This window comes from Emys orbicularis, chromosome 1 (assembly GCF_028017835.1).
Source record: "Emys orbicularis isolate rEmyOrb1 chromosome 1, rEmyOrb1.hap1, whole genome shotgun sequence".
NCBI lineage: Eukaryota > Metazoa > Chordata > Testudines > Emydidae > Emys > Emys orbicularis.
The window spans coordinates 154195424-154220396 of NC_088683.1; the positions used below are offsets into that span (position 1 = coordinate 154195424).

At 46.9% G+C, this 24973-nt stretch overlaps 1 protein-coding gene across 1 annotated transcript in view; it reads right to left on the bottom strand.

The window, feature by feature from the left end:
- Positions 1–6820: 6820 nt before the first annotated feature.
- Positions 6821–24973, bottom strand: part of CASR (calcium sensing receptor) — a 107664-nt gene continuing 89511 nt past the window's right edge. The window contains exons 5-6 of the mRNA XM_065420917.1: positions 22707–22830; positions 6821–8265 (exon numbers count right to left, since the gene is read on the bottom strand). Coding sequence (XP_065276989.1) covers positions 6821–8265; positions 22707–22830 — 1569 coding nt within the window. The remainder of the gene's footprint in view (positions 8266–22706; positions 22831–24973) is intronic.

A 24973-nucleotide genomic window follows, 5' to 3' on the forward strand; every position in this document is an offset into this window, starting at 1 on the left:
TGAGGAGTTTTGGAATATCATACAACACCCCAAATATAATATCTAGCACCTGGTTAAAGAATTCAACTTTGAATTGTTGTTTGGGGTCTCTTATGGGATTATCCCGTGCCTCGTAAGGAAAATGTCTTCTTCGGTGACTCTTGTATTCTTGAATGGGTGGGAAAATAACTTCAGTGTGAAGTTCCTCTGCCAACTTCTGTGCACTCTTCAGAACATTTTGAAATCCCTCATCTCACCGGTAAGACTGTAGGTATGACTTTGCTTTGTCCAGTTGTTCCATTGCTCCAGATATATCAAGGTCAACACCTTGGAGTCTCTTGCTTACAACATTTATTTCAAACAGTATGTCATGCCACAACACTAAGCCACACAGAAATTTGAAGTTATGTATGTTTCTGGTGATTCCATTTCCCTCTGCCACTGTTCTCCCATGAACAGTTCCTGTCATAGCATTATCCTGCATAATGGCAACTATGGCATCATCTATCTTCCCAATTTGGTGTTTGATAGGCTTTATCGCCTCCACTCGACTTTCCCATCATGTGGCACTCAGTGGTTTCAGTGTCAGAGAGGATGTTCCCAGATGTTGCTTCAAAATTTGCCATTGATGAGTTGATGCAGAGAAAAATACATAGATGCTTTGAATTGCATTAAAAAATTCAGCAGCCTCACTAGAAGCTGATGCTGCATCACTGACCACCATGTTCAATGAATGAGAACTGCATGGGACAAAAAAAGCTCGAGGGTTTAACTCTTGGATCCGTGTCTGCACTCCTCTGTTCTTTCCTCTCATGTTGGCACCATTATCGTAGCCCTGACCTCTCATGTCAGCTATCGCAATTCCCATATCATCCAGCTTTTTAAGAAGCACATTTGTCATACCAGCTCCTGTAGTATCATCAATGTCAATACATTCTAGAAAATGCTCTCTGACAGTCACCATTTTCACTAGGTTCTGTTGTTGTTACAAAACGCACCATTAAAGTCATTTGTTCCGTATGGCTGATGTCAGGTGTGCAGTTCAGAATAACAGAGTAATATCTTGCTGACTTCAGATCTGCCACAATCTTCTGTTTGACTTTTGTTGCCAGTAACTGTATGATCTAATTTTGAATTGTTTTTCCAAGGTAGGGTTGTGTGTATATTTCTTGGGTGGTGACTCTTCTTAGATGCTCCTTGAGTACAGCATCAAACTCAGCCATCAGCTCCACAATTTTAAGGAAGTTTCATTTCCATTGTTTGGCACATACAGCTGATCTGAAATGCCACGCAGTGCTAGGTTTTGGGTAGCAAGCATTCTCACAACGGCAATGAGCCTTTTCAGAACATTTTGCCAGTAAAAAGACTCTGATGCAATCTTCTCTTGATGCTGATCATCTATGGTGCCCTTTAACCTTAGTCTCATCTCAAGCTCCTTCCACCTATGGAATGCTCTCTGGTGATTTGCTGCCGTCTCATGGCATGCCAGATTTCTAGCCAGATTTTTCCAGTCCTTTGTTCCTGTAGAACCCAATGTGGCTGGAACATTAGACTGGAAGAGTTTGCAACAAAAACAGTATGCAGCATTCTGGGTTTTTGAGTACATAAGCCATGGCCTTTCCACTTTGTCACCATTGGGGATTTCATGCCAGTAATGTGTTGGATGGAAACTTCTATTTTCATTGTCTTTGGGGAATATGAAGTTTTTCACTTGCTGTGGCTCATGCAGTACAAGGAAGTCCCTCAGGCTACTGCTCAAGTGGGTCCACAGTCCTGGATCATCTAGGCCAGGGGTCTCAAACTCAAATGACCACGAGGGCCGCATGAGAAATAGTGCATTGGCCCGAGGGCCGCATCACTGACACCCACCCCTTGCTGGCCCTGGCCCTGCCCCCACTCCACCCCTTCCATGAGGCTCAGCCCCTGCCCCGCCTCTTCCCGCCCCTTCCCTGCCCCCATTCCAACCCCTTCCCCAAAGTCCTCACCCCAACTCTGCCCCCTCCCTGCCCCCAGGGGGTGCAGGAGGGGTGTGGGGTGTGATGGGGGCTCAGGGCAGGGAGTTGAGGTGCAGGAGGGGTGCAGGGTACGGCAGGGGGCTCAGGGCAGGGAATTTGGGTGTGGGGTGCAGGGAGTTGAGGTGCAGGAGGTGTGCAGGGTGCGGCAGGGGGCTTAGGGCAGGGAGTTGGGGTGTGGGGTGCAGGAGGGGTGAGGGGTGCAGCAGGGGGTTGGGGTGCAGGGTGTGGCAGGGGGCTCCGGACAGGGGGTTGGGGTGCAGGAGGGGTGCGGAGTGTGATGGGGGCTCAGGGCAGGGAGTTGAGGTGCAGGAGGTGTGCAGGGTACGGCAGGGGGCTCAGGGCAGGGAATTTGGGTATGGGGTGCAGGGAGTTGAGGTGCAGGAGGTGTGCAGGGTGCGGCAGGGGGCTCAGGGCAGGGAGTTGGGGTGCAGGAGGGTGTGGGATGTGGCAGGGGGCTCTGGACAGGGGGTTGGGGTGAGGGCTCCGGCCTGGTGCCGCTTACCTAGAGCGGCTCTGGGGTGGCAGCACCGCGCACCGTGGCCAGGGCAGGCTCCCTGCCTGCCCTGGCCCCTGGCCCCACTCCGCTCTGCTCCGCTCCAAGAAGCAGTCGGAGTCCCGAGGGAGGGAACGGCGCCATGTGCTGCTCTTGTTCCTCCAGGTACCTCCCCCAAAGCTCCCATTGGCCGCGGTTCCCCGTTCGCAGCCAATGGGAGCTGCGGGGGGCAGTGCCTGGAAGCGAGAGCACAGAGCCCTCTACTCCCCCCTCCCCCCCCCCCGCCCGGGGCTGCAGGGACATAGTTCCAGCCGCTTCAGGGAGCGGTGCGGGGCTCGCGGCACCACGGGGTAGGCAGAAGGGCGTGGGGGCGCGCGGGCAGGGGGGCGTGGGGAGCTTGGCGGGCCGCACGAAAGAACCCCGCAGGCCGCGTATTTGAGACCCCTGAACTAGACTTAAGGAACTAAACTCAGCAGCAGCTGTTTCTTGTGCCTCCACCACACTCCTCTCTGATCTACACTTTTCTTCAGGAATGTGCATGGTTACATCCATTTGAGATGGAGATATGGATGCTGCAGTAGCTGTCAGGTCACCTGCACTCTGACTAACTGGAAGATCAGGCATCTCCTCACCACTCACATCCTCACTAGGGCCAGAAGGCTCACCGTGAACATTTGTGCCTATGTATCTCAGGAGAGCTCCTTCCTGCTTAGATAGAAAAGCTTCCTTTGCTTTCTTTCTTTTTCTGAATGCTACCCCAGAGGGGCGTTTTCTTCTTTCACTCATGACTGCTGTTTTGTGCCAGCTATAGTGGCTCTCAACACTCAGTTGAAGGGGACAAATAAGCAGGCTGGTAACAGGGCCTGAACGAGGGAAGATATCAGTGTCTTAAAGGCCTAACTTCAGCTGACTGCCAGTTCTCCTCAAGTGGGTTCAGGGAAGCAGCAAGAAACAGGAAGCTCCCCGAGAAGCTGGTGTTAATCAGTCCAGGCTCCTGGGGGTGCTAGAGAGGTACATAAGATGCTCTTCCTCCTCTCTCTCCCTGCAGCTCCTGCCGCTTTCTGTTATTTCCTCACCTTTTCTCCTGCCTACCTGTTATGTCTCTTGTGCCCTCCTTCCTCCAGCACAGCACTCCACCATATCTGTGCATCTAGAGCATAGAGAATACATATGCACCAGCAGCAGACATAATTTTCTACACTCTGGGTCCTAGTGGCGTCCCCCCTCCCCCCACAGTTTGGCACCTGAGGCGGCCGCGTCAGTTCACCTCATGATAAGGCCAGCCCTGATCCACTCTCTTCAGCCTATGTAAAATGATGAGTATTGACAGCAGGAAACCATAAGTTACTTTCCAGCTCTCATCTGTGCAGTGGCCATGGACATATGTGTTTGTTTTCCTGTTTATACTTTTAATTTTACTCATTGAATGCACCTGTGCCTTGGCTGGTGACTCTGGTGATTTGTAAAGTCTGCAGAAGTGATTCCGCCAGGTGAGTCTCAGTTATGTTTACCATTTCGCAGATGATCTATTGAACCAAGACATAAGTCTTTTGGAAACTATTCTCAGGGTTAGGCTAGAATCCCACTTGTCTTATTCTTTAGCTACTCCTGCCATCTAGTGTCCATTTCCTTTCACTCAGTTAAAGCCAGAGACCAAGATTTTCAAAACTGGGTGCCTGAAATTGGGCTCCTAAGTCCATATTTAAGCACCTACATATGTAGCCTGATTTTTAGAAGTGTTGAGTACCTTTGGCTTCAATGGCAGAGCCTACTTTTAAAAATTGTTCCAGAGTGTGTATTTTTAAGTTTTCTCCCTGCTGTTTAATTGTTTTGATCAAATGTCATTTTAATATGTTGGTCACTTAATTAATTTGCTGCTGTTTTTCTACATATAATCATAAGCTCTGCCTGTCACAGGTGTATGCACACACAGCAATGAAAAGGTTAATTAATCCCTACCTTGAAAAAGTGTCTCTTCAAGTTCAGACTACCCTTATGTTCCCCACAATATTCCTCCTCAGCTAACAGTGCAGATAGTAAAACACGCCCTTACATGGCAATATCACCTGGAAGGCTTATTTTCTTGCCCTGACCAAAAAAATAAAAAAAAACAATGACAACCTAACAACAACAATAGTAATAAAAGAATAATGAGGTTTTAACCAAGGCGTTTCCACAGACCTTTGTTTGTCTCTGCTCAAGGTAAGTCTAAGGACAACCTACTCTGCTGCAGTGATCTAGAGCATTTTATAGTATTTTGAGAGAAGATTATAATTGATTCACACAGGCTGATAACTGTTACACAGAGGGAGATAAATTAACTTTAACTCAAGATTGGATGTTTTTCTAAAAGACATGCTCTAGGAACTATTTTGGGGAAGTTCTAGGGATGGTGTTATGCAGGAGGTCAGACTAGATGACCACAGTGGTCCCTTATGGCCTTGGAATCTATGTGGCAATGAATCCCTGATGTACCCCATTGTCTCCAGTGTGGCCGTACAGGTGCATTATTTCTCTGATCCATCCACATGCCAAATTTTCACATCAGTGAGTTCATTTAAAACAGGGGTAGGCAACCTATGGCATGCGTGCCGAAGGCGGCACACGAGCTGATTTTCAGTGGCACTCACACTGCCCAGGTCCTAGCCATTGGTCCGGGAGGCTCTGCATTTTAATTTAATTTTAAATGAAGCTTCTTAAATATTTTAAAAACCTTATTTACTTTACATACAACAATAGTTTAGTTATATATTATAGACTTAGAGAAAGAGACCTTCTAAAAATGTTAAAATGTATTACTGGCACATGAAACCTTAAATTAGAGTGAATAAATGAAGACTCGGTACATCACTTCTGAAAGGTTACCAACCCCTGATTTAAAACATCCTCAAAGTGGGTGAGAGAGGAGTGAGCACATCTTATCAAAAATTGGAGGCACTTGGGTCAACCTTGAGAAGGCCACTGAAGAGAGTGTCTTTAAAGATCTCTTCTGCTCCCCTCTCAACCCTTAAAGCTTCTCGTTCAGATAAAGATGTGTCCTGTACCATATACCCCTTCAAGATGGACCAGGATTGAAACGCTTGCTCTGGCTCACCTACCCTATAACCCCTCCCCCCACCCCGCCAATCCTAGCAGCTCCAAAATATTCAGTTGACCCTTACCTCTGTGCATGACACAAAACCCAAAACATCTGGCTGCTCGTATGCATTTCCCCATACTGCACCCAGCCACCTGTCTATGTGTGCCTCTCTAATACTCATCTTTCCTTTGGCTACACCCAAACATACCCATTTCTTGGGGACAGTTTCCACATCTTGACGTGTGTGTGTGTGTGTGTGAGTGTGTGTGAGAGAGAGAGAGAGAAATTAATATGGCAAAACACAACATAGGCTGTGATGTGAATGTTAGCCATGTATGTCATACGGGACATTATAGCAAGGACACTTCATTAACCATAAAACTACTAGGAACATAATCACTCATTGATACATCTCATTGAGCTCTCTCAACATTCTCCCTTGTGGCAAACTGTCCTCCCTCTCCACCAAAGTAGGCAGCCTGGGGGTGACAACATGTCAATGGGAACAAACCAACAGGCCACTAGTAACTCGATCTAATGCACTGATGTCTATGAAGAATATTGTCCAGCATTCACTACTGCTCACACTGGCAGCAACAGGAAGCAGGGGTTGGAACATCTTATATAAATAGCAGGGAGCACCGTCTGTCATATTAAATACTTTACATGTTCAGACTGTTGGCTGTACAAAGCATTCAGAATATTTATGTATTTATTTGTTTTATTTTTAAAGGACCCCTTTCCCCAGGTCAAACTGCAAGTCCTGTTTTAGTAAAGCTGAGTCCTTCCCTTGGTCTAACATGGTTAGAGATTTCACATGTAGGATACAGAGGGACTATTATACACAATGGGGAAGAGGGGTATTATACATCAGTGTAAAAGCAGAGTAAAATGAAATTGCCTAAATGCCTACAGCCAGCTGAGCTGCAGTCTGGCAGGCAAGATCGACAATGGCAAGGCAGTAGGCACAGTTTTACTAAAACCCATCTGGAGAAAATTTTCACTTGTCCTTTCAAGATGTCCTGATCCTGATTTCTTTAAAACAAACACAATGTCAGTACAAGGGTCCCTAGATGTAGCCTTCTGATAGTCTGTCCTCCTGTGTGTCCTTTGGAGGTGAGGGTCTCTTTGCTTGTACTAACAATAAGGTGTGGTGGCTACATCTCAGATGTGTCTTTGGTGTCTTTCCCAAAGAAGAAAGCAGGTGAGCTGGTTTCTCTGGAGAACTGTGGTGGATTTTATCATTTTTGTTTGTTAAAAATGTATTGTGTTCTCTATGATGGAGCCACCTCCACTACCTATAAAATTCTGGGAATTTGCTGACGGCAGAGGAGGCTCTTCTGGGATTTGCACCTCTTGTTTGGTTTCTCCCACTCCTGACTCCTGTAAGCTTGACTCTTGTCTTGAAGGTGCCTGGAAGCCAGGCTCTACACCTAGGGGTTCACTGTTCTGTAGGGGAAGCAGGGCCTTGTGCCGCATCAGGCTGTCATCACTGTTTTGGACTTCTAGGGAGTTCCTGTGCTTGGCATTCTTGTTGGCCACAGAGTTCTTCTGGGGCTCCTCAAAGCTCAATGACAGGGTGACAGTCCCACTGCCAAAGCTGACTTTTTGCTTGCATCCACGCTTCTGCTGCTGCCGCTCTGTGGAGGTAGGCAGAGGACAGGGGTCTTCATGGTTGCTCTTGCTACTCATGGAGGATGATGGGGTAGAGCCCGTGGAACCACCTAAACTGTTAGACCTCTTGCGTGACACGTTGCTACGTCTCAGTGTGGCCCTGGCTGCTACTTTGAAGGCATGTGCAGCTGTACTGCAGCGCACTTCCTCGATGGTGTTGCGGGAAGGCTTAAAGAGGATGATGTAGACTTTGTTGAAGAAGATGCAGGCCAACTGCCCAAAGCTGGCAGCCAGGATGGCAATCACCTCCACTGCTGAGACAAACTTGCCATAGGTACTGGCATAGGCAGGTATGAAGGAGATCCAGACAATGAAGAAGATCAGCATGCTGAAGGTGATGAACTTGGCCTCGTTGAAGTTCTCTGGCAGCTTCCGAGATTTGAAAGCGAAGAAGAAGCAGATGGCAGCCAGGAGGCAGGTGTAACCAATCAGGAAGCCCAGAGCCATCAGGGAGCCCTCATGGCAGGTGAGGAAGATGATCTCATCCTCCAACTCATGGTTCCGGTAGCTGGAAGGGGGAGCTGTGTAGAGCCAGATCACACAGATGATGATCTGCACAAAAGTACACAAGAAGACCAGAAGGAACTGCAGGTTGAGGCCCCACCATTTGCGATGGAGGCTTGTAGGGATCTTGGCTTCAAAAACCAGCAGGACGCGATTGGTCTTTACCAGGATGCAGGAGATGCAGAGGACAAAGCTGATACCAAAGGCTGGCTGCCGCAAACGGCAAGTCCAATCCTGAGGCTGGCCAATGAAGAATAGTGAGCTGGAGAAACAGCACAGCAGGGAGAACAGGAGGAGGTAGGACAACTCGCGGTTTGTGGCCTTGACAATGGGTGTATTGCGGAATTTGGTGAAGACCCCCAGAACAAAAGAGGTCAGGAAAATTCCCAGCACAGCAAAGAGAGTAAGAGCTATTCCAAAGGGCTCTGTCCAGGACAGGAACTCTATCTGCTTGGGGATGCAGGATGTGTGGTTTTCGTTGGACCAGAAATCCTTGGTGCACTTCTTACAAGTACTCGCATCTGCAAAATAAATAACACTGAATGAACAAGTTTGTTAGACTAGAGGGCCACCCAAAATAAAATGGGGCAATGTATAGCTCCCTTCATCTTAAATACAGAAGTGCTTCCTATAAGAGATTACAGGTTCTGGCATATAATGCTCTGAATCAAGAAGGAACATTGCATGATGGGACCTGTAGCCTCTCAGGAGCCATAGGTCTGTATTAAAGATGAAGGCCATTTATGAGCCACACGATAAAGTTTTGGGGCTGCACTCTGGCTTTTCAGACCAATTTCTTGGGAGAATTTTAGAATGTTTAAGTACTAGCTGGTAGACAGTGCACACTATACTGCTCCTATCTTATCTCACATACCTACTTCCTCCATCATCATGGTGGTATCTGAGTCCTTCTGGCTGACTTGATAACAAATGATGAAAATCAAAAGAATATGCTAGCTTCTTTAGCTGCACTGGGATCCCACCTCTCATCCTAGGGAGGTAAATCTTGAATGCATTTAAACTGTTCGTTTTAAGCAGACCGTCAGTGCCCTTGATTCCCCCATATCTTAAAGCCCTCATTTGAGAATGGCAGGGAAAGGGAACCCTGACTAGCTGATGTCGTCTTTATGTTGTTCTAATCATGCACAACACAACATCCCACAAAAACATACAGAAGAGAAATTTGGATGTCCACCAGGTGCGTCCAGGCCTTTCAGTATGTGCCTGTGTAAAACACATGGAATGTAGGTGTGTGATTATATCTCCCTCTAATGGCTGGCATTTCACTCAAATGGGGCTTGTGGTTTTGGTGCTGAAGATCTCTGTGGATGACCTGTGGTGGGATTTCATTATAAGTTTAGAACCTACACCTCAGCCATCAGCACCACTGTGCTGTGAGCTGACAAAGCATTCTGAGTACTGATTTGCAAATAACTCTATCAGCTGTCCCACACCCTTTTGTTTTCAGAGCTTTCTATCTGAGTACCGATTACAGCCACAGAACATGGCTCTTAAACTGGAATGAGGCATTTGACTGATATTAATAACGCAGCCAATAATGCTCCGCTAATGAGGGCAGAATATTCTGAACTCTTTCTGGAAAAGAGGTGACATCATGGGCCATGGCATGCCCAAAGGACTCTTCCATGGTCATTGTTGAAGGTTATTCTTTAAATCTGCTTAAAAATAACAATAGCCATTAAAATACTGAAAAACAATAAATAAATAAATTAAATAAACCAGGGTTCTTCAGAATCTGTTAACAAATGCTCCTCTATGATATCTCTCTCCTTATGTTTAGTTGGTCTTTTGTAAATTGTTCATGTGAGAAAATGTGAACAGAGAAAAAAGACCACTGTTACTATAGAACAGAACGTGTAATTTAGGTATTTCATTAACATTAATTCAGTCAAAAGTATAGTAATTATTATATACTATTTTATAGCCTTTTCATCTCACTGGCCTTTGCAAACTGTACACTACTTCACACACCATTGAAATGCAGCCACCTATCAGAACCTGGGACCATGGGGTTTCTGGGCTGCTGACACTTCCGCATCACCATTGGAAGCTTAGGTAGGGTTTCTGCTGGAGAACCCTAGCTAGACACTGCAGGAAGTACCTCCCAGCAGGGCCTGAGTGGCAGCCTCCTGCATCCCTCTGATTGGCTCTTGCTGGTATATAAACCAAGAAGCCATCATGGGTTGCTGTCTGAGAAATGACACAAACAGCCTACTTGCTTCCGCTCCAGACGTTGCCTTGCTGTGGATCGTAGACTCTGGCTTCTGACCCTGGTTCATTTCCAACTCCGCTACTTGCCAGTTGTCTGTAACCTGGTGCCTGACCCTGACTTCTTGGTATCCTGACCCGGCTTGAGCCCGACTCCACTTCTCATCTCGACTGCAACTTGGTAACTGAACAGTGCACACAGGCCACCCACAGCACAGCTCAGACCCCTTTGGTTCCCCACTCCATCCAACCACTCCACAGATGACGGAAGGGGCAGGCTGCCCTCTGACTGCGGCCCCCTGAGGGCCTGGGACTTGCAGGACCAAGTCATCTGCCTGCAGGCAGAGAACCTCATGCTACAGGCCCAAGTGAGGTAGCTCACTGCCGAAGCACAGAGCCTATGTGACCAGCTAGCACACTCACAGGGAGAAGCAGCTACACTATGGACCTGAATCGGCTCCCACAGTGCCACTGCCCGAATGGCTTGGTGGGGACTGCCGGAAATTCTGGGGGTTGCTGAACCAATGCAGGCTGCTCCTCCTGCTCTGTCCCAGTACATACCCCACAGACCAAACAAAGGTGCGGCTAATAGTCAGCCTTCTTACCAGCAAAATGCTCGCTTGGACGTCCCCATTGGAGCAGAACAGCCTAGTGCTCTCAAACTGTGATGCCTTCCAGAAAGCCTTCTCGACCTTTTTTGAGGACCCACATTGGATCTGCTCCACGGAGGCTGCCCTCTGGAAGCTTAACCAAGGGAAAGGGCTGGTCATCTCCTATGCTGCACATTTCCAACGGCTTGCTGCTGATGTCAAATGGAATGGAGCAGCCCAACTATACCAATTCTGGTGGAGACTCAGTGAGGATGTAAAAGATGAGCTAGCTTGCATTGAAAGCCCCACTTGCCTAGAGGTCTTTCTTGATATTGCCCTGTGCATTGACTCTCAGTTGCATAGGGGAGGGAAGAAAGCAGGGGAGCCTAATGCCCCCATGCAAGAGGGTTACTCGCCCTGTGCAGTAACTGAGGTTCTTCGAGATGTGTGTCCCTATGGGTGCTCCGCTGTAGGTGTGACAGCACCCCCTGTACCTGGGATCAGAGATCTGCAACTGGCAGTGCCCATCGGACCGCACATGTGCCCTTTCCCTCTCTCCTGCTGTGTGCAGGATGTATATATAGTGCTGTGTAGTCAGATTGCCCCCAGTTCCTTCTCTGCCACAGAGTTTGTTTTTGGCTCCAAAGCAGAGGGGAGGAGGGCAGGTAGTAGAGCACCCATAAGGACACACATCTCGAAGAACCTCAGTTACTGCACAGGGTGAGTAACAACTTCTTCTTTGAGTGATGTCCCTATGGGTGCTCCACTGGAGGTGACTAGAAAGTAGTGCCCCTTGTTGGAAGGCTGTTTCTTTGAAGCGACATGTACTGCTGAGGAGAGGACAGCATCTCCAAGGAGAGTGTCCATTGCGGCATCATGCCTAATAGCATAGTGCCGGGTGAAAATGTCTGTCGATGCCCATGTGGCAGCCTTATAAATGTCATCAGTGGGGACATTATTAAGAATGGCAATTGAGGTAGATAACAAACGTGTGGAATGTGTTCTGACTGAGGAAGGAATTTGTCTATCATGGAGTTCATAAGATAAACGTATACACTGGGAGATCCATTTAGAGAGGCATTGTTTAGATATAGCTGTGCCTCTGGATCTTTCAGTGATGGAGAGGAATAATCATGGCAATTTCTGGAAGGGGTTAGTCCTATCCAAGTAGATGACTACTGTGCGCCTCCCATCTAGGATGTGTAGAGCCACCTCCTGTTGATTTCTGTGAGGCTTCAGGAAAAAGCAAGGGAGCTGTATCGGTTGACTGAGATGAAAACACTGTGTATGGTGGATATGCCATGAGGACCATGATTTTGCCCACCTGTCTAGCAGAGGTGACTGGCGACAAGAAAGACTGTGTTCATTGATAGGTGTTTGTAAGAACAGCTTGCCACTGATTCAAACGGGGGCTTTCAGGGAACGTAGGACTAGGCTGGGGTCACAGGCTGGGATTGGGTCTCATATATGGGGATAGAGATTTTGAATATGCCTCAAGAAGCGCTTTGTGAGCGGGTGTCTGAAGACAGAGTGGATGTAAATAGGGGAGTGAAGGGTAGTGATTGCCACCAAGTGTACCCTAATAGAGCTATTGGCCAATCCTGACTATTTAAGGTGGAGAATGTAGGCAAAAATAAGGGGCAACAGAGTGTGTGCTGCATCAACCCGGTGTGAGGCACTCCAGCAGTGAAATCTAGTTCATTTGTGAATGCATGTTCATCTGGTCATCTCACGCCTGTTATTCAAAAGTTTGACTGCATCTGAGCGGGTTATTTCTGGACCCTGGGACCACAGAGGAGCCAGGATTTGAGGTGGAGCATCTATGGATTGGGATGGAGATGCGTCCTGTGAAAGGAGCCACGGTATTAGGTGGAGAGAGATCGGTCGGCATACCATCATGCGTAGAAGGTAAGTATAACAGACCTATTATGGCCATGTTGGAGCTATTAGTATGACAGGAGCTCGGTCCTCCTATATTTTGCAAAGTGCTCAGAATAGGAGGGAAAAAGGAGGGAAGACCTAAGGGAGCAGTGCATCCCAGGTTTTGAGGAACACATCCCCCAGCGATTGGTGCCCCAGTCCCACCCTGGAACAGAATTAAGCGCAATGGGCATTGTGTTGAGTGGCAAAGAGATATATAGTGGGATAGCCCCATCGGTTGAATATGGGTTGAAGTGCTCGCATATCCAGCTCTCACTCATGATCGTGTGAGAACATCCTGCTCAGTGCATCCACAGTGGTGTTCTGGTTCCCTGGAAGGTACGTGGCTAAAATGGAGATGTCATTCTGGATACACCAGTTCCACAGTTTGATCGCCTACAAGCATAAAGAGTGGGACCTCTGTTCACCCGCCCCGTTGATGTAATACATGCAGGCAAGATTGTCCATCATCTCTCTGATGGTATGATGTTTGAGAAGAGGTAGGAAATGTTGGCAGGCATTGCGGACTGCTCATAGTTCTAGGAGGTTGACGTGTAAGATGGAGTCAGTGGACAACCATCTGCCCTGCACTGTGTGTTCATGTATATGCGCTCCCCCAACTGACTAGGGAGGCATCAGTGGTTAGGAACATAGTTGGTGATGGTTGTAGGAAAGGAACTCCAACACAAACGTAGCTGGGCTGTGTCCACACAGCAGTGAGTCCTTGACTCGCCTCGGCATGGATAAAAGTTTGTGAATGCTGTGCTTGTGGGGGAGGTATATAGTATGGAGCCATGCTTGAAGACATTGCATGTGCAGTCTTGCGTGCCTGACCACAAACGTGGCTGCTGCCATGTGGCCTAGAAGCTGGAGGCACGTTCATGCAGAGATCTGGGGAGCAGACCCGTGCGGCGGATATCAGATCCATTAAAGTGAGAATCTGTGAGGTTGTAGGATGGCTCTGGCTTGTATGGCATCCAACTATACACCGATGAATTCCAGCTGTTGTACTGGCATTAGAGTGGACTTTTCTAGGTTCACAAGGAGGTCTAGCTTTGTGAACAGGTCCACTGTTACACAGACGGCTCGGAGAGCATTGATTTTGGATGGGGCCTTGAGGAGACAATAGTGCAAGTACGGGAAAATGATGATTCCTTGTTTCCTTTGGTAGGCTGTGACTACCGTGAGGATCTTGGAGAACACCCGAGGCACAGTGAATAGTCCAAAGGGCAGTACTTTGTAGTGGTCGGTGCCCATGACTAACTGGAGGAATTGTCTGTGGGCAGGATGTATGGAAATATGAAAGTATGCATCTTGGAAGTTGAGGGCCAAGAACCAGTCCCCCTGTTTTTTAGATTCTGAAGGTCTAGGATGGGACAGCTACCAGCGGACTTCTTCTGACTCAGAAAATAGTAGGAGTAGAAGGCCTGTCCCATGTGTTGGGAAGGAACTTGTTCTATGGCTCCCAGTACCAGAAGATGACTTATTTCTCCCCATGAGAGGGGTCCTGAAGAGGGGTGGTGAGGAGAGGTGGTGGGGTGGGATATATAGGAAGGGGATGGAGTATCCTTCCTTGACTGTCTCTAGAATCCACTTGTCCAAGGTGATGAGACTTTAAGATGGGGGAAAACGGAGCTAGTCGGTCCCCAAACTGTTGGACTGTCAGGAATGGTGGGGATGATTGGAACAAGGGAAGGCTTCTTGGGACCTCAACCACACCTTCAAAATTGTTATTTTGGTGCTGGTGCATGAGAGGTAGCCCCTTGAGGAGTGGGCTATCTACTTTTAGTCAGAGTCCTTTGTCGACAGCCTTGTGTATTGTAGTGCCGTTGAGGGATGTATTGTTGAATTTGGGATTGCGGGGGGAGTTGGTACTTCGCCGAACGTCTCTTTGGTGCTGGCGTGTATATCCTGAGAGAATGAAGTATAGCTGGGGAGTCTTTAAGGGAGTGCAGAGAGTTTTCTGTATGCTCCGAGAATAGTTTCTGACCTTCGAATGGTAAGTCCTCTACTGATAAGTCATGGCAGAGTGCCTCCAATTTGGAGTAGTTCAGATAATTATACTTCATAATTTGAAATCCTAAATTGGAGCACGGCTGAAGAATATGTCTTGTATCCAAATAGGTCCAGGCGTTTCCAATCTCTGCCTGGATGACCATATCGAGATTGGTATTGACGGCTTCTCTCCTGCACCACATTGACCACCAAAGAAGCAGGATGGGATACGAAAATAAAAATTCAGGATCCTTCTCCAGACTATAATATTTTTTGTCAGCATGTTTGCAGGTCGGAGAGATGGAAGCCACGGTCTGCCACAGAACTTTGGCGGGGTTGAGAAGAGCCTCATTGATAGGTAGTGTGATCTTTGAGAAAGAGGATATGTGGAAGATATTCAGCAGTTTATGCTGCTGGTCTTTGGCTTCCTCCAATGGAATCTATAGGGGGTCTGCCATCCTATGGAATAGATCTTGAAAGTGCCTGAAGTTGTCGGCAGATGCAGGGGGTGGAGGCATAATCACCTCGTCAGGTGAGGAGGAGGGAAAATGTAAAGTTGGGAAAGCCTCCTCTTCCTGCCCTTCCTCCTGTTTTTCCTCCTCAGTGGGTACCCGTGGCAGTTTGACTTCCTGAGGGCAAGAGAGTGATGGAGAAGGGAGAAGTGTAGGTCTCTGGCTTTGCTCTCTGGGAGCGTTCCTGAATTGTGCCCTGTACATAGCCCAAGGGTCCCAATATGACCAGTTTGGTGGAAGTGTGTGATAGGATCACCTATGAATAAACAACCTGGAACTGGGGTACCACTGTGCCCCCTTAATTCTCTAGCCTGGGCTCTCTCTTACAATACTTTTCTAGTGAAAAGCAGCAAACCCCTCCGGGTGCTGTTATCACTCAGTACAACAGCATGTGGAGCCCCACACCCAGCTAAATTGCATGAATTCTCCCTGAGCCACTCATGAATCACACAGAGAAAGGCACCAGCAAATCTCCCAAGCCCCCAGCCTTGCACCGTGGAATATACCATCTTGCCCTCATCAGGCGCCTGACCAGTATAAGTTTATTACCCACTTCACCCCTCCCTTGATGTGGAGAGGACACACACTAGCCTTTGTAAACTGAGTTGAGATTTCCCAAGCATTTCAACCAAAATACACTGTTTTAGATAAAATATTAAACAGATTTATTAACGACAGAAAGATAGGTTTTAGTGATTATGAGTGGTAAGCACAAAAGGTCAGAGATAGTTACCAAAGAAAATAAAAGGCAAGCTCACAGTCTAAATCTTAAACCTTATTAGACTAGGCAGTATTTGGATCAAGCAGTTCTCTCACCCTACTAGATGTTAAGTTTTTGATACACAGGCTTCCCCTTTAAACCTGGGACCAGTCTCCTCAGTTCAAGTCTTTGTCTTCCCAGTGTTCTTATTGCTCAGAGTGTAGGTGGGGGAGGAGAAAGGCAAAGGCATGATGCCACTGTCCCCTATTTTATATCCTCAGTCCATGTGCCTGGAAAACACTAGCCCAGACATGTCCTGGTGGGCTTTGCTGAGTCAGAGTTGAGCAATCCCCATTGTGTGATGCTTGTGCAGCCCTCTTACAGCCTTCTTACAGTACAACTCCCCTACTGATTAATGGTCACTTAACACCCTCCTGGGAGTTGATCACCACCTAGCAGTAGAGACTCTCAAACTTACAACATATTTCAGTAACAGCCATACAGCAAAATCTCATAACTTCATACACACTAACGATCTACATATTTGGACAGAACAGTGGGTTTCAGCAGATCATGACCTTTCATATGATATCTTACATGGCATGCTTTGTATAAAATATATCATAATTATATGACAAGGGTGAATATGGGGGTTCCAGAGTGCTGCTTTGAGGTACAGAATGCCAGAGTGGCACATGTGGCTGCATCCATGGTGGTCCCTGTCAGAACTGGGGGCCAGAGGTAGTTTGCATATAGTGAGGATAAGCCAGTGCAATTTGTCCAGTAGTCGAGGGAACAATGGAGCCCTCGTCGTCCTCTACTTTCTCCTCCTCACTGGGGAAGGGAGGTGCTGTTCTCAGCGGAGAGAGGGAGGAATTTCCAGAGTCCAGAGAGGAGGGTAGAAGTGGGGGGAGGTTCCGTCGAAGAAGTGAGGACTTACTTGGTGCCAATGGCTTTGTTGGTGCCAGAAATGGTGTCGGTGCCATAGCTCCTGCACACGGGCCGCCTCAGTCCCCAGAGCTGGGAAACGGTGCCGAGGGCTGAAGGTCTGCGCAGATAGGGTCTTTAGACGGTTTCTTTGAGTCGGTACCAGAGGTACTCGGACAAGCCCTGGACCTGTGTCCCCTGTCGGATGAGGTTGAAGCCACCAACCTAGCTGGGGATGGTATTCTGGCAGGCTGTGCCTCAAGAGTGTGAGGAGGAGGAAGCCCGTTTCTTGTCAAATGCACGATTACAGGATGACTTTCTTTTCAGTGTGTGTGGAGAGTGCGGGTCAGCTGATGACCTGGCAGAGCATGAGGGCCTCTGAGGGGAAGAGTCCGGGCCCAGGTTCATTGCTGCATGTAGCGATTTCTTCATGAGGAGAAATTTCAATCTAATGTCCCTTTCTTTTCTGGCTCTGTGTTTCAGGCCGAGGCAATGGGAACATTTTTGAGGGATGTGTCCCTCTGCCTGACAGCGGATACATTGCAGGTGGACGTCCGTTATCGAGAAGATGGTCCCACATGAATCACACTTCTCAAATCCGGAAAAGCCGTGCATAAGAGTGAAGGGAAAAGGCTTCCTGGTTGGCAAGGGTGGGAAGCGGGGGAAAACAGAAACCTAAGCTATGAGAAGAACTGTAAAGATAAACAATTTTTTTTAGATAGAAGGAAAAAGAAGAAGAAAATACTAATTACACTATCAGGTAAGGCACTATCTATAAGGGACTAGGAGAAGCGGGCTCTGCTAGCAGATTCCGTCCTAGACCAAAGATGTTAGAGAAGGAACTGGGGGGTGGTTGGACCACACAGCGCTATATATATGTCCTGCGTGCAGTGCAAAAGAGGGGTGGTGCCCATGTGCAGTCCGATGGGAACTGCTGATGAAGATCTCCAAACCCAGGCGCAGGGGGTGCTGCCGCACCTACAGTCGAGCAGCCATAGGGACATCACTTGAAGAACTGCCTGCTACACCAAAGCCTGTAGACCCGAGTCCTGAACTGATGTAGGTTTGCCTGGGTTGCAGACGCCTGACCTCGGAGGAGAAAGAATGTCAATGGCAGCTGAAACTCTGTACTGTGGGGTGCCAGGACATGCCGTCACCTCCTTTCCAGCTTGAAAGAGCTTGGAAAATGGACCAGTCCAAGTCCGGTGTGTGGGGGGGTACAGCTTGGGCATTACCAGAGCTCCATGCTCTAGAACCACTTTCACCCCTCAAGTAGAACCTGACCTAGGAACCATGGGGTCTCCCTGCATTTCTAATTGCTGCTGAGGTTGTGAGTCTTCGGGCAGGTGCAGCAGATCCCACCACAACTGGTGATGAGAGATGCTACTGTCAACTTTATAGGCATTAAGGTAGCCCAAATCATCCAGATCCCTCTCTGGCCAAAACCTACCCGAGACCTGGTAGAAATGGTTGATGGGTCGCCTCTGCTGTCAGGACTGGTGACCCAAGAGACCGTTTCCTTAGAGGCCATAGGGGAAGGGCACCAGGAAATAATATGCTTTGATGTGATCCACTCTCCATTCTTCCCAATAATTCTTGGCATTCTTTGGTTGTAGCGACATGGCCTGTGTATCTCCTGGTGGTGGAGGAACATTCGCTTCTCCTCTAAATATTGCCAGAAAGTTTGCCTCCAACAAATCGACAACCCCCCCAGGTGACCTGCAACCAGGGCCCCAGGATCAGATAAGACCCTCGGAAGCGAGATCCCAGATGGCAGGGGCTAACCCAGAAAGGAGTATCTCCAGACCAGAACCTCAGCTTCCCCTACAGATACCAAGACTACCTGGGTGTGGTGGAAAAGAAAAACATGGATTCATTACCCCGACATAGGGACTACAACTGTCCAATAGACCTCTAACCCAGGGCAAAGGTGCCCTGTGGATGGATATACACCATGCCTGAACCAGAAATGGAGATACTATGCACGTATATCCAGGAACATCTCATAAAGGGCTTCATTCAGAGATCCACCTCTTGAGCAGGGGCACCAGTCCTCTTTGTGCAAGAAAAGAACAGATCACTGCACCTCTGCATAGATTATCGTGCATTGAATCAGCTGACTATTTGTAACCGGTACCCCCTGCCCCTCATCCTGGAATTGCTGGACTGCCTGACGACTCACCTAGGTTTTGGGGGGGCATACAATCTAGAGCACATAAGGCCTGGGGACGAATGGAAGACTGCTTTTTGTACCTGATATGGGGACTTTGAATACTCAGTAATGCTGTTTGGCTTAACCAGTGCCTTCACAACATTTCAACAGTTCGTAAACAATATGTTCTAGGACATCTTGAACTGTATATAATCACCTATCCCGATGATATACTGGAGTTTTCTGAGAACCCTGAGCAGCACTGTCTGGTCTGTCCTGGATAGACTACGGAGGCATGGTTTCTATGCCAAACTAGAGAAGTGCACCTTTGACCAGACCACCCTTGAAGTTTTATGTTCCCTAGTCTCTCCAGAGGATACTCAGATGGACCTGTAGAAGATGGAAGCCATGCACAACTGGACAGCACCCCAGCTCCTCTGAGAACTTCAGTGCTTCCTGGACTTTGCAAATTTTTATAGGTGATTCATCGTCAACTTCTCAGAACAAATAACCCCCTGACCTCCCTCCTTCATAAAGCCATTTGGTTCACTTGGTCACCCGAAGCCCAGCTCACTTTTGACCGGCTTAAGATCACCTGCACCACAGCCCTGATTCTGGCATACTCTGACCCAATTTTCCTGTTAATAATGGAAGTGGATGTGTCCAACATGACCATCGGGACAGTACTCTTGCAGAGAGTTGGACCCCAGTCAGTTCTGCACCCTTGTGCATTCTGCTCTCAAAAACTCACCCCCGCAGAGATGAACTATGGAATACTGGACAAGGAGCTTATCACAATCAAAACTGCATTTGAAGAATGGTGTCACCATCTTGAGGGAGCTTGGCACACAGTACAGGTTTTTACTGACCATATGAACCCGGAGTACCTCTACAAGACCCAAGCTTTGAATCAGAGGCAGTTAAAGTGGGCCTTGTTCTTCTCTGAGTTAGAGTTTATTACCTACTGCCTAGGAAACCGAAATGGGAGAGCCAGCACTCTATCATGGAAGGGGAGATACTACCAGGAAAACAAGGAACTTACTTCTGAGACCCCCACCTCCTCAAGCCTAGTAATGTTGTCAATGTCACAATTCAGCAAGACCTGGTCTCCCTTATCAATTCTGCCTTGAAAGAAGACCCACTTGCCCAAAGAACACAGTCTATGCCATTGTGGGCTAAGAGACACTGTTCTGTGAGGGATGGGATAATATACTTTGGTGAGTGCATATATGTCCTTCTGGGGTGCCCCTGACTGGAGATGCTACGACCATGCCACAACGCTCCATTGGTGGGTCACTTTGGCCACCTAAATATCTCCTGCATGGTTGCCCATTTTTTCTGGTGGTCCCACATTCTGGCCAAAGTCTGAGCTTTTGTGGACTCCTGCACATGCTGTACTTGTACCAAGATGTTTTCAACGGAAGCCCTCAGTATCTTAGTACCCCTGGAGACTCCAACTAGGCCTTGTTTGGCCATCAGCCTAGACTTCATTGTGGAGTTCCCAGGGTCTGATGGCTGCACAGCAGCCTTACCGTCTGACTAAAATGGCCAACTTCATCCCTGCAACCACCTGCCTTCTGCCAAGACTACTGCTCATCTCCTGACATAGAATGTGGTTCATCTCCATAGACTTGCAGACCACATAGTTTCAGACTGAGGCCCATTCATGTTTCCCTTCTGAAGCCCTATACTGAGAACCTCTTCCCTGACTGAACCCCACCACTGCCTCCACCAGTCAAAATGCAGGGTCATGATGAGTAAAAAGTGCATGCCAACCTCAATTCCCGATGGACATGTGGCCGCCTGGTGGACTGGGAAGTCTACAGCCCCGAGGAGCACACTTGGACACTTCCCACATCCACACCCTTGCCCTGGTTGGGGAATGCCACAGGACTCCTCACGACTAGCCTGGCCTGGCACCACCTTAAAGGGGGCCACTGTAAGAAAGTGTGGGATTAGAACCTGGGACTGTGGGGTTCTGGACTACTGAAGCTTCTGCATCATCACTGGAAACTTAAGTTGGGTTTCTGCTGGAGGACACTGTGAAGCTAGACATTACAGGAAGTACCTCCCAGCAGGGCCTGAGTGGTGGCTCCCTGCAGCCCACTGATTGGCTCATGTTGGTATATAAACCAGAAAGCCATCATGAGGAGCTGTCTGAGCAACAACACAGACTATCTGCTTGCTTCCGCTCCAGACCTTGCCTTGCTGTGGATCCTAGACTCCGGCTTCTGACCCTGGTTCATCCCTGACTTTGCTACTGTAACCTGGTACCTGATCTTGGCTTCCTGGTATCCTGATCCAGCTTGACCCTGACTCCACCACTTGCCTCCCACCTGCAACTTGGTGCCTGACCCTGACTTTCTGACCCTGTTCAATTGTGATGCTACCAATTGTCTCCTGACCACAACGTGGTAACTGACTGGTGCACATGGGTCACCTATGGCCTGGTCCAGACACCACCTCTGGGGTGAAGAGTGGCAATTGTTTAACCGTGTATAGCAACACTGTAAAACTGTTTAAGCACAGGAAATGAAAAAAAGTAATGTATCCAACTGAAATAGGAAGAAATTTAGAAAGGCAGAATGAAATCACCCCAGCTGGAATTTTACCAGGGCAGCAGAAACCGCTCCTTAAATCTTGAGAAAAGTGCCAGGGGATCTTTACTTCAGATCTTTACAGAGGTCAGGACCTCTGTTTTCTATCTAATTCAAAATAAGCTTTTACATACATATTGATTAAATTTCTTATAGTATTTGAATCAAGAAATGTATGGTACCATATTAAAGAATGGTAATTCATTTCTGATATGCTGAGAATGTGATTCACACACATGGTAGCACATTTTAAATACTGCTGCAGCCTGGACTGTGACGCATGATGCCGGTGAGGGCAAGGAAATGGCTGCACTTTGGAGTGTAGCGTGGTTTTGGATGCAGAAATTTGCTGACACAATAATTTGGTTTCATTGTCTGGGATGTGCCCAACCCTGAGGCATCAGTCTGACTGAGACATTGGAAATTCAAAAATTTTCAATTTGCTCTAAAACTGTCATTACATTTTCCCTCCAGAGTGGAACTGTATGGTTTAATCAAACTCGCACTTCAATAGGAGTTGATTTGTGCCCCCAGGTCATATCAATCTGCTTTATTTCCTGGTAGCCAATTCAATTAAGGGAAATGTTCATCTGTGCAGTGTGAATACGGGGGTGTCTGATTACAATGGATTCTGCTACAGAATGGACTTTATTTCCTGATAAAATGGGGAATATATAAACATATAAAAAGGTGGATGCAGATTGGAATTGAATTATGGAGCATTTCACCTATCGGTTGTTGGGGGACCAAAAGTTATTGCCATGGTGTAGTAGGAATACTGATGTCAGATTCCTGGGTACTGTTTGTGGCTCTTCGACGGGCTTCGTGTGTGCCCTTGAGCAAAACTTTTCCCATCTCTCTTCCTTAGGAAACCTAACTGTGCAATAAGGGATAAGACTGACATGGCTCTGAGGGGGCTGAGAGCAGGGTTTTTTTTAGCAGAGATTAGGAAACGAATGAGCCACGAAAACTGAACTCCCCTCTGCCCTTTAGAGAGGGTCCCAATGAAGTCTATTGGCAGTGCCTTGAGGCAATTTGAACTAGGGAGGCTGCTGCATGTGCTGTACCTATTTCGGGGATGACTGAGAGGTTCATTCTTCAGGTCTGTGAATCTGGCAGCTTTCACTAGCACAAATTCACTTAAAGGAACTAATCATTCTTCATGCATCTTTCCTATGTGATATTCTCTCAGAGGACTTTCCAAGTTCTCTGTTGCTTCAGCTCAGCATTATTCTACCAGACTAGAACAGGGGCTGGGAATTAATTGCTCTTACAAATACAATCCATTGGCGGGGGCTCACAGGAATCTTTGCAAACCACACATGCTTTTTCCGTATTACCTGTTTCATCACTGTATTCCCCGTCAGAGCATTTCACGCATTGAAAGCAACAGGTGGGCTCTCCCTCGATGATACCTTTTCTGGTACCTGGGAGGCAATCCGTGCTGCAGTTAGAGACTGGCATCTGCAAGACAAAGAGTAATCTGGTTAAACATGCAAATGCATGATCCAGAACCTTGATGGGGAAAGGGCTCATACATAGGGTGACCAGATAGCAAGTGTGAAAAATCAGAATAGGGGGTGGGGGATAATAGGAGCCTATATAAGACAAAGCCCCAAATATCGGGACTGTCCCTATAAAATCGGGACATCAGGTCACCCTACTCATACACACTCTACTCTGGTGAGAAATTACAAAATGTGCTAAGGTCATATACTATGGTGATGAGCACAGTATAAAATTCTGGAGAGATACCCATCCTGAAGTTTGGTCGCTCTCTCTCTCTCTCTCTCTCTCAATATTTTCCAATTTTCTAACCCAAAAAATGTTGCAGCCAACACAGGGGAATTCTATATTAGACCTTGTCCTAACAGATAAATAAGAACTGACCACAGAAGTAAAAGATAATGGTAGCTTAGGTACAAGTGATCATGACTTGATCACATTCATATTGTGCAAGCAGAATAAACTCTAGACCAGATATATATACATACACTTATTGCTTTAAGGGCCAATTTCACAAAGCTGAAAACAATTATGAGCGAAATCAGCTGGGATGAAGAATTTAATCCCAAACATACAAATGATAATTGAGAGTCATTTAAGAACACCTTACTAAATGCCCAGAAAGTCACAATCCTGCTATTGAGGAAGAGGGCTATGCAGGTTAAAAAAACAATCTGGGCTAGAGGGGAAGTGAAGGCAGCTGTAAAAAATAAAACACACACACACAGAGATACACCAAATGGAAGAAAGGGGAAGTTGATAGTAATTAATATAAATCAGAAGTTAGGAATTGTAGAAAATTGATAAGGGAAGCCAAGGGACACACGGAAAAATCTGTGGCCAGCAGAAGTAAGGATAATAAGGCATTTAAAAATATATTGGGAACAACAAGAATCTTGACAATGTTATTGGTCCATTACTAGATGAAAGAAGTAGAATTATCAATAATAATGCAGAAAAGGCACATTTGCTCAATAACTATTTCTCTTCTGGATTTGGGGAAAAACAGATAATGCAGTCTCATCATATGGTGATGATAACACTTTCTCAATTTCACTAATATCTCAGGAGGATGTTAAACAGAAGCTACTAGAGTTAGACACTAAATCAGTAGGTCTGGAAAACTTGCATCCAAAAGTTTTTAAAGAGATGGCTGAGGATTGCACTGATCCATTAATGCTGATTTTCAGTAAGTCTTGGAGCACTGGGGAAGTACCAGAAGACTGGAAGAAAGCTAATGTTGTGCCATGTTTTATTAAGGATAAATGGATTGACATGGGTAATTATAGACCTGTCAGCCTGACATCAATCCCAGGCAAAATAATGGAGCAACTGATACTGGACTAGATTAATAAAGAATTCAACTCATGCAAATCAACATGGATTTACGGAAAATAGATCATGTCAAACTAACTTCATATCTTTTTGATGAGATAAGTTTGGTTGATAAAGTTTGGTTGATGTAATTTACTTAGACTTCTGTAAAGCATTTGACTTGGTGCCGCATGACATTTTTATTAAAAATTGAAACGACATAAAGTTTACATGGCACTCACTAAATGGATTAACAACTTGCTAACTAATAGGTCTTAAAATGCAGTTGCAAATGCGGAATTGTCATCAAGCACATCTGTTTCCAATGAGATCCTGCAGGGATTAGTTCTCGGCCCTACACTATATAATTTTTATCAATGACCTGGAAAAAAACATAAAATCATCACTGATTAAATTTGCAGATGACTTTGTGGGGAAAAAATTGGGGAACTAGTAGATAATGAAGAAGACAGGCTAGAGATTAAGAGTGGTCAGGATCACTTGGTATACTGAGCACAAGCAAACAATATGCGTTTAAATATGGCTAAATATAAATGTATAAATCTAGGAACAAATAACATAGGTCATACTTACAGGATGGGAAGCAGTGACTCTTAAAAACACCTGGGGGTTGTGGTTTGTGGTGGATAATCAGCTGAACATGAGCTCCCAGTGTGTGACGCTGTGGCCAAAAGAGCTAATGCTATCCTGGATGCATAAACAGGGGAATCTCAAGTAGAAGTGCAGAGGTTATTTTATCTGTGTATTTGGCAATGATGAGACCACT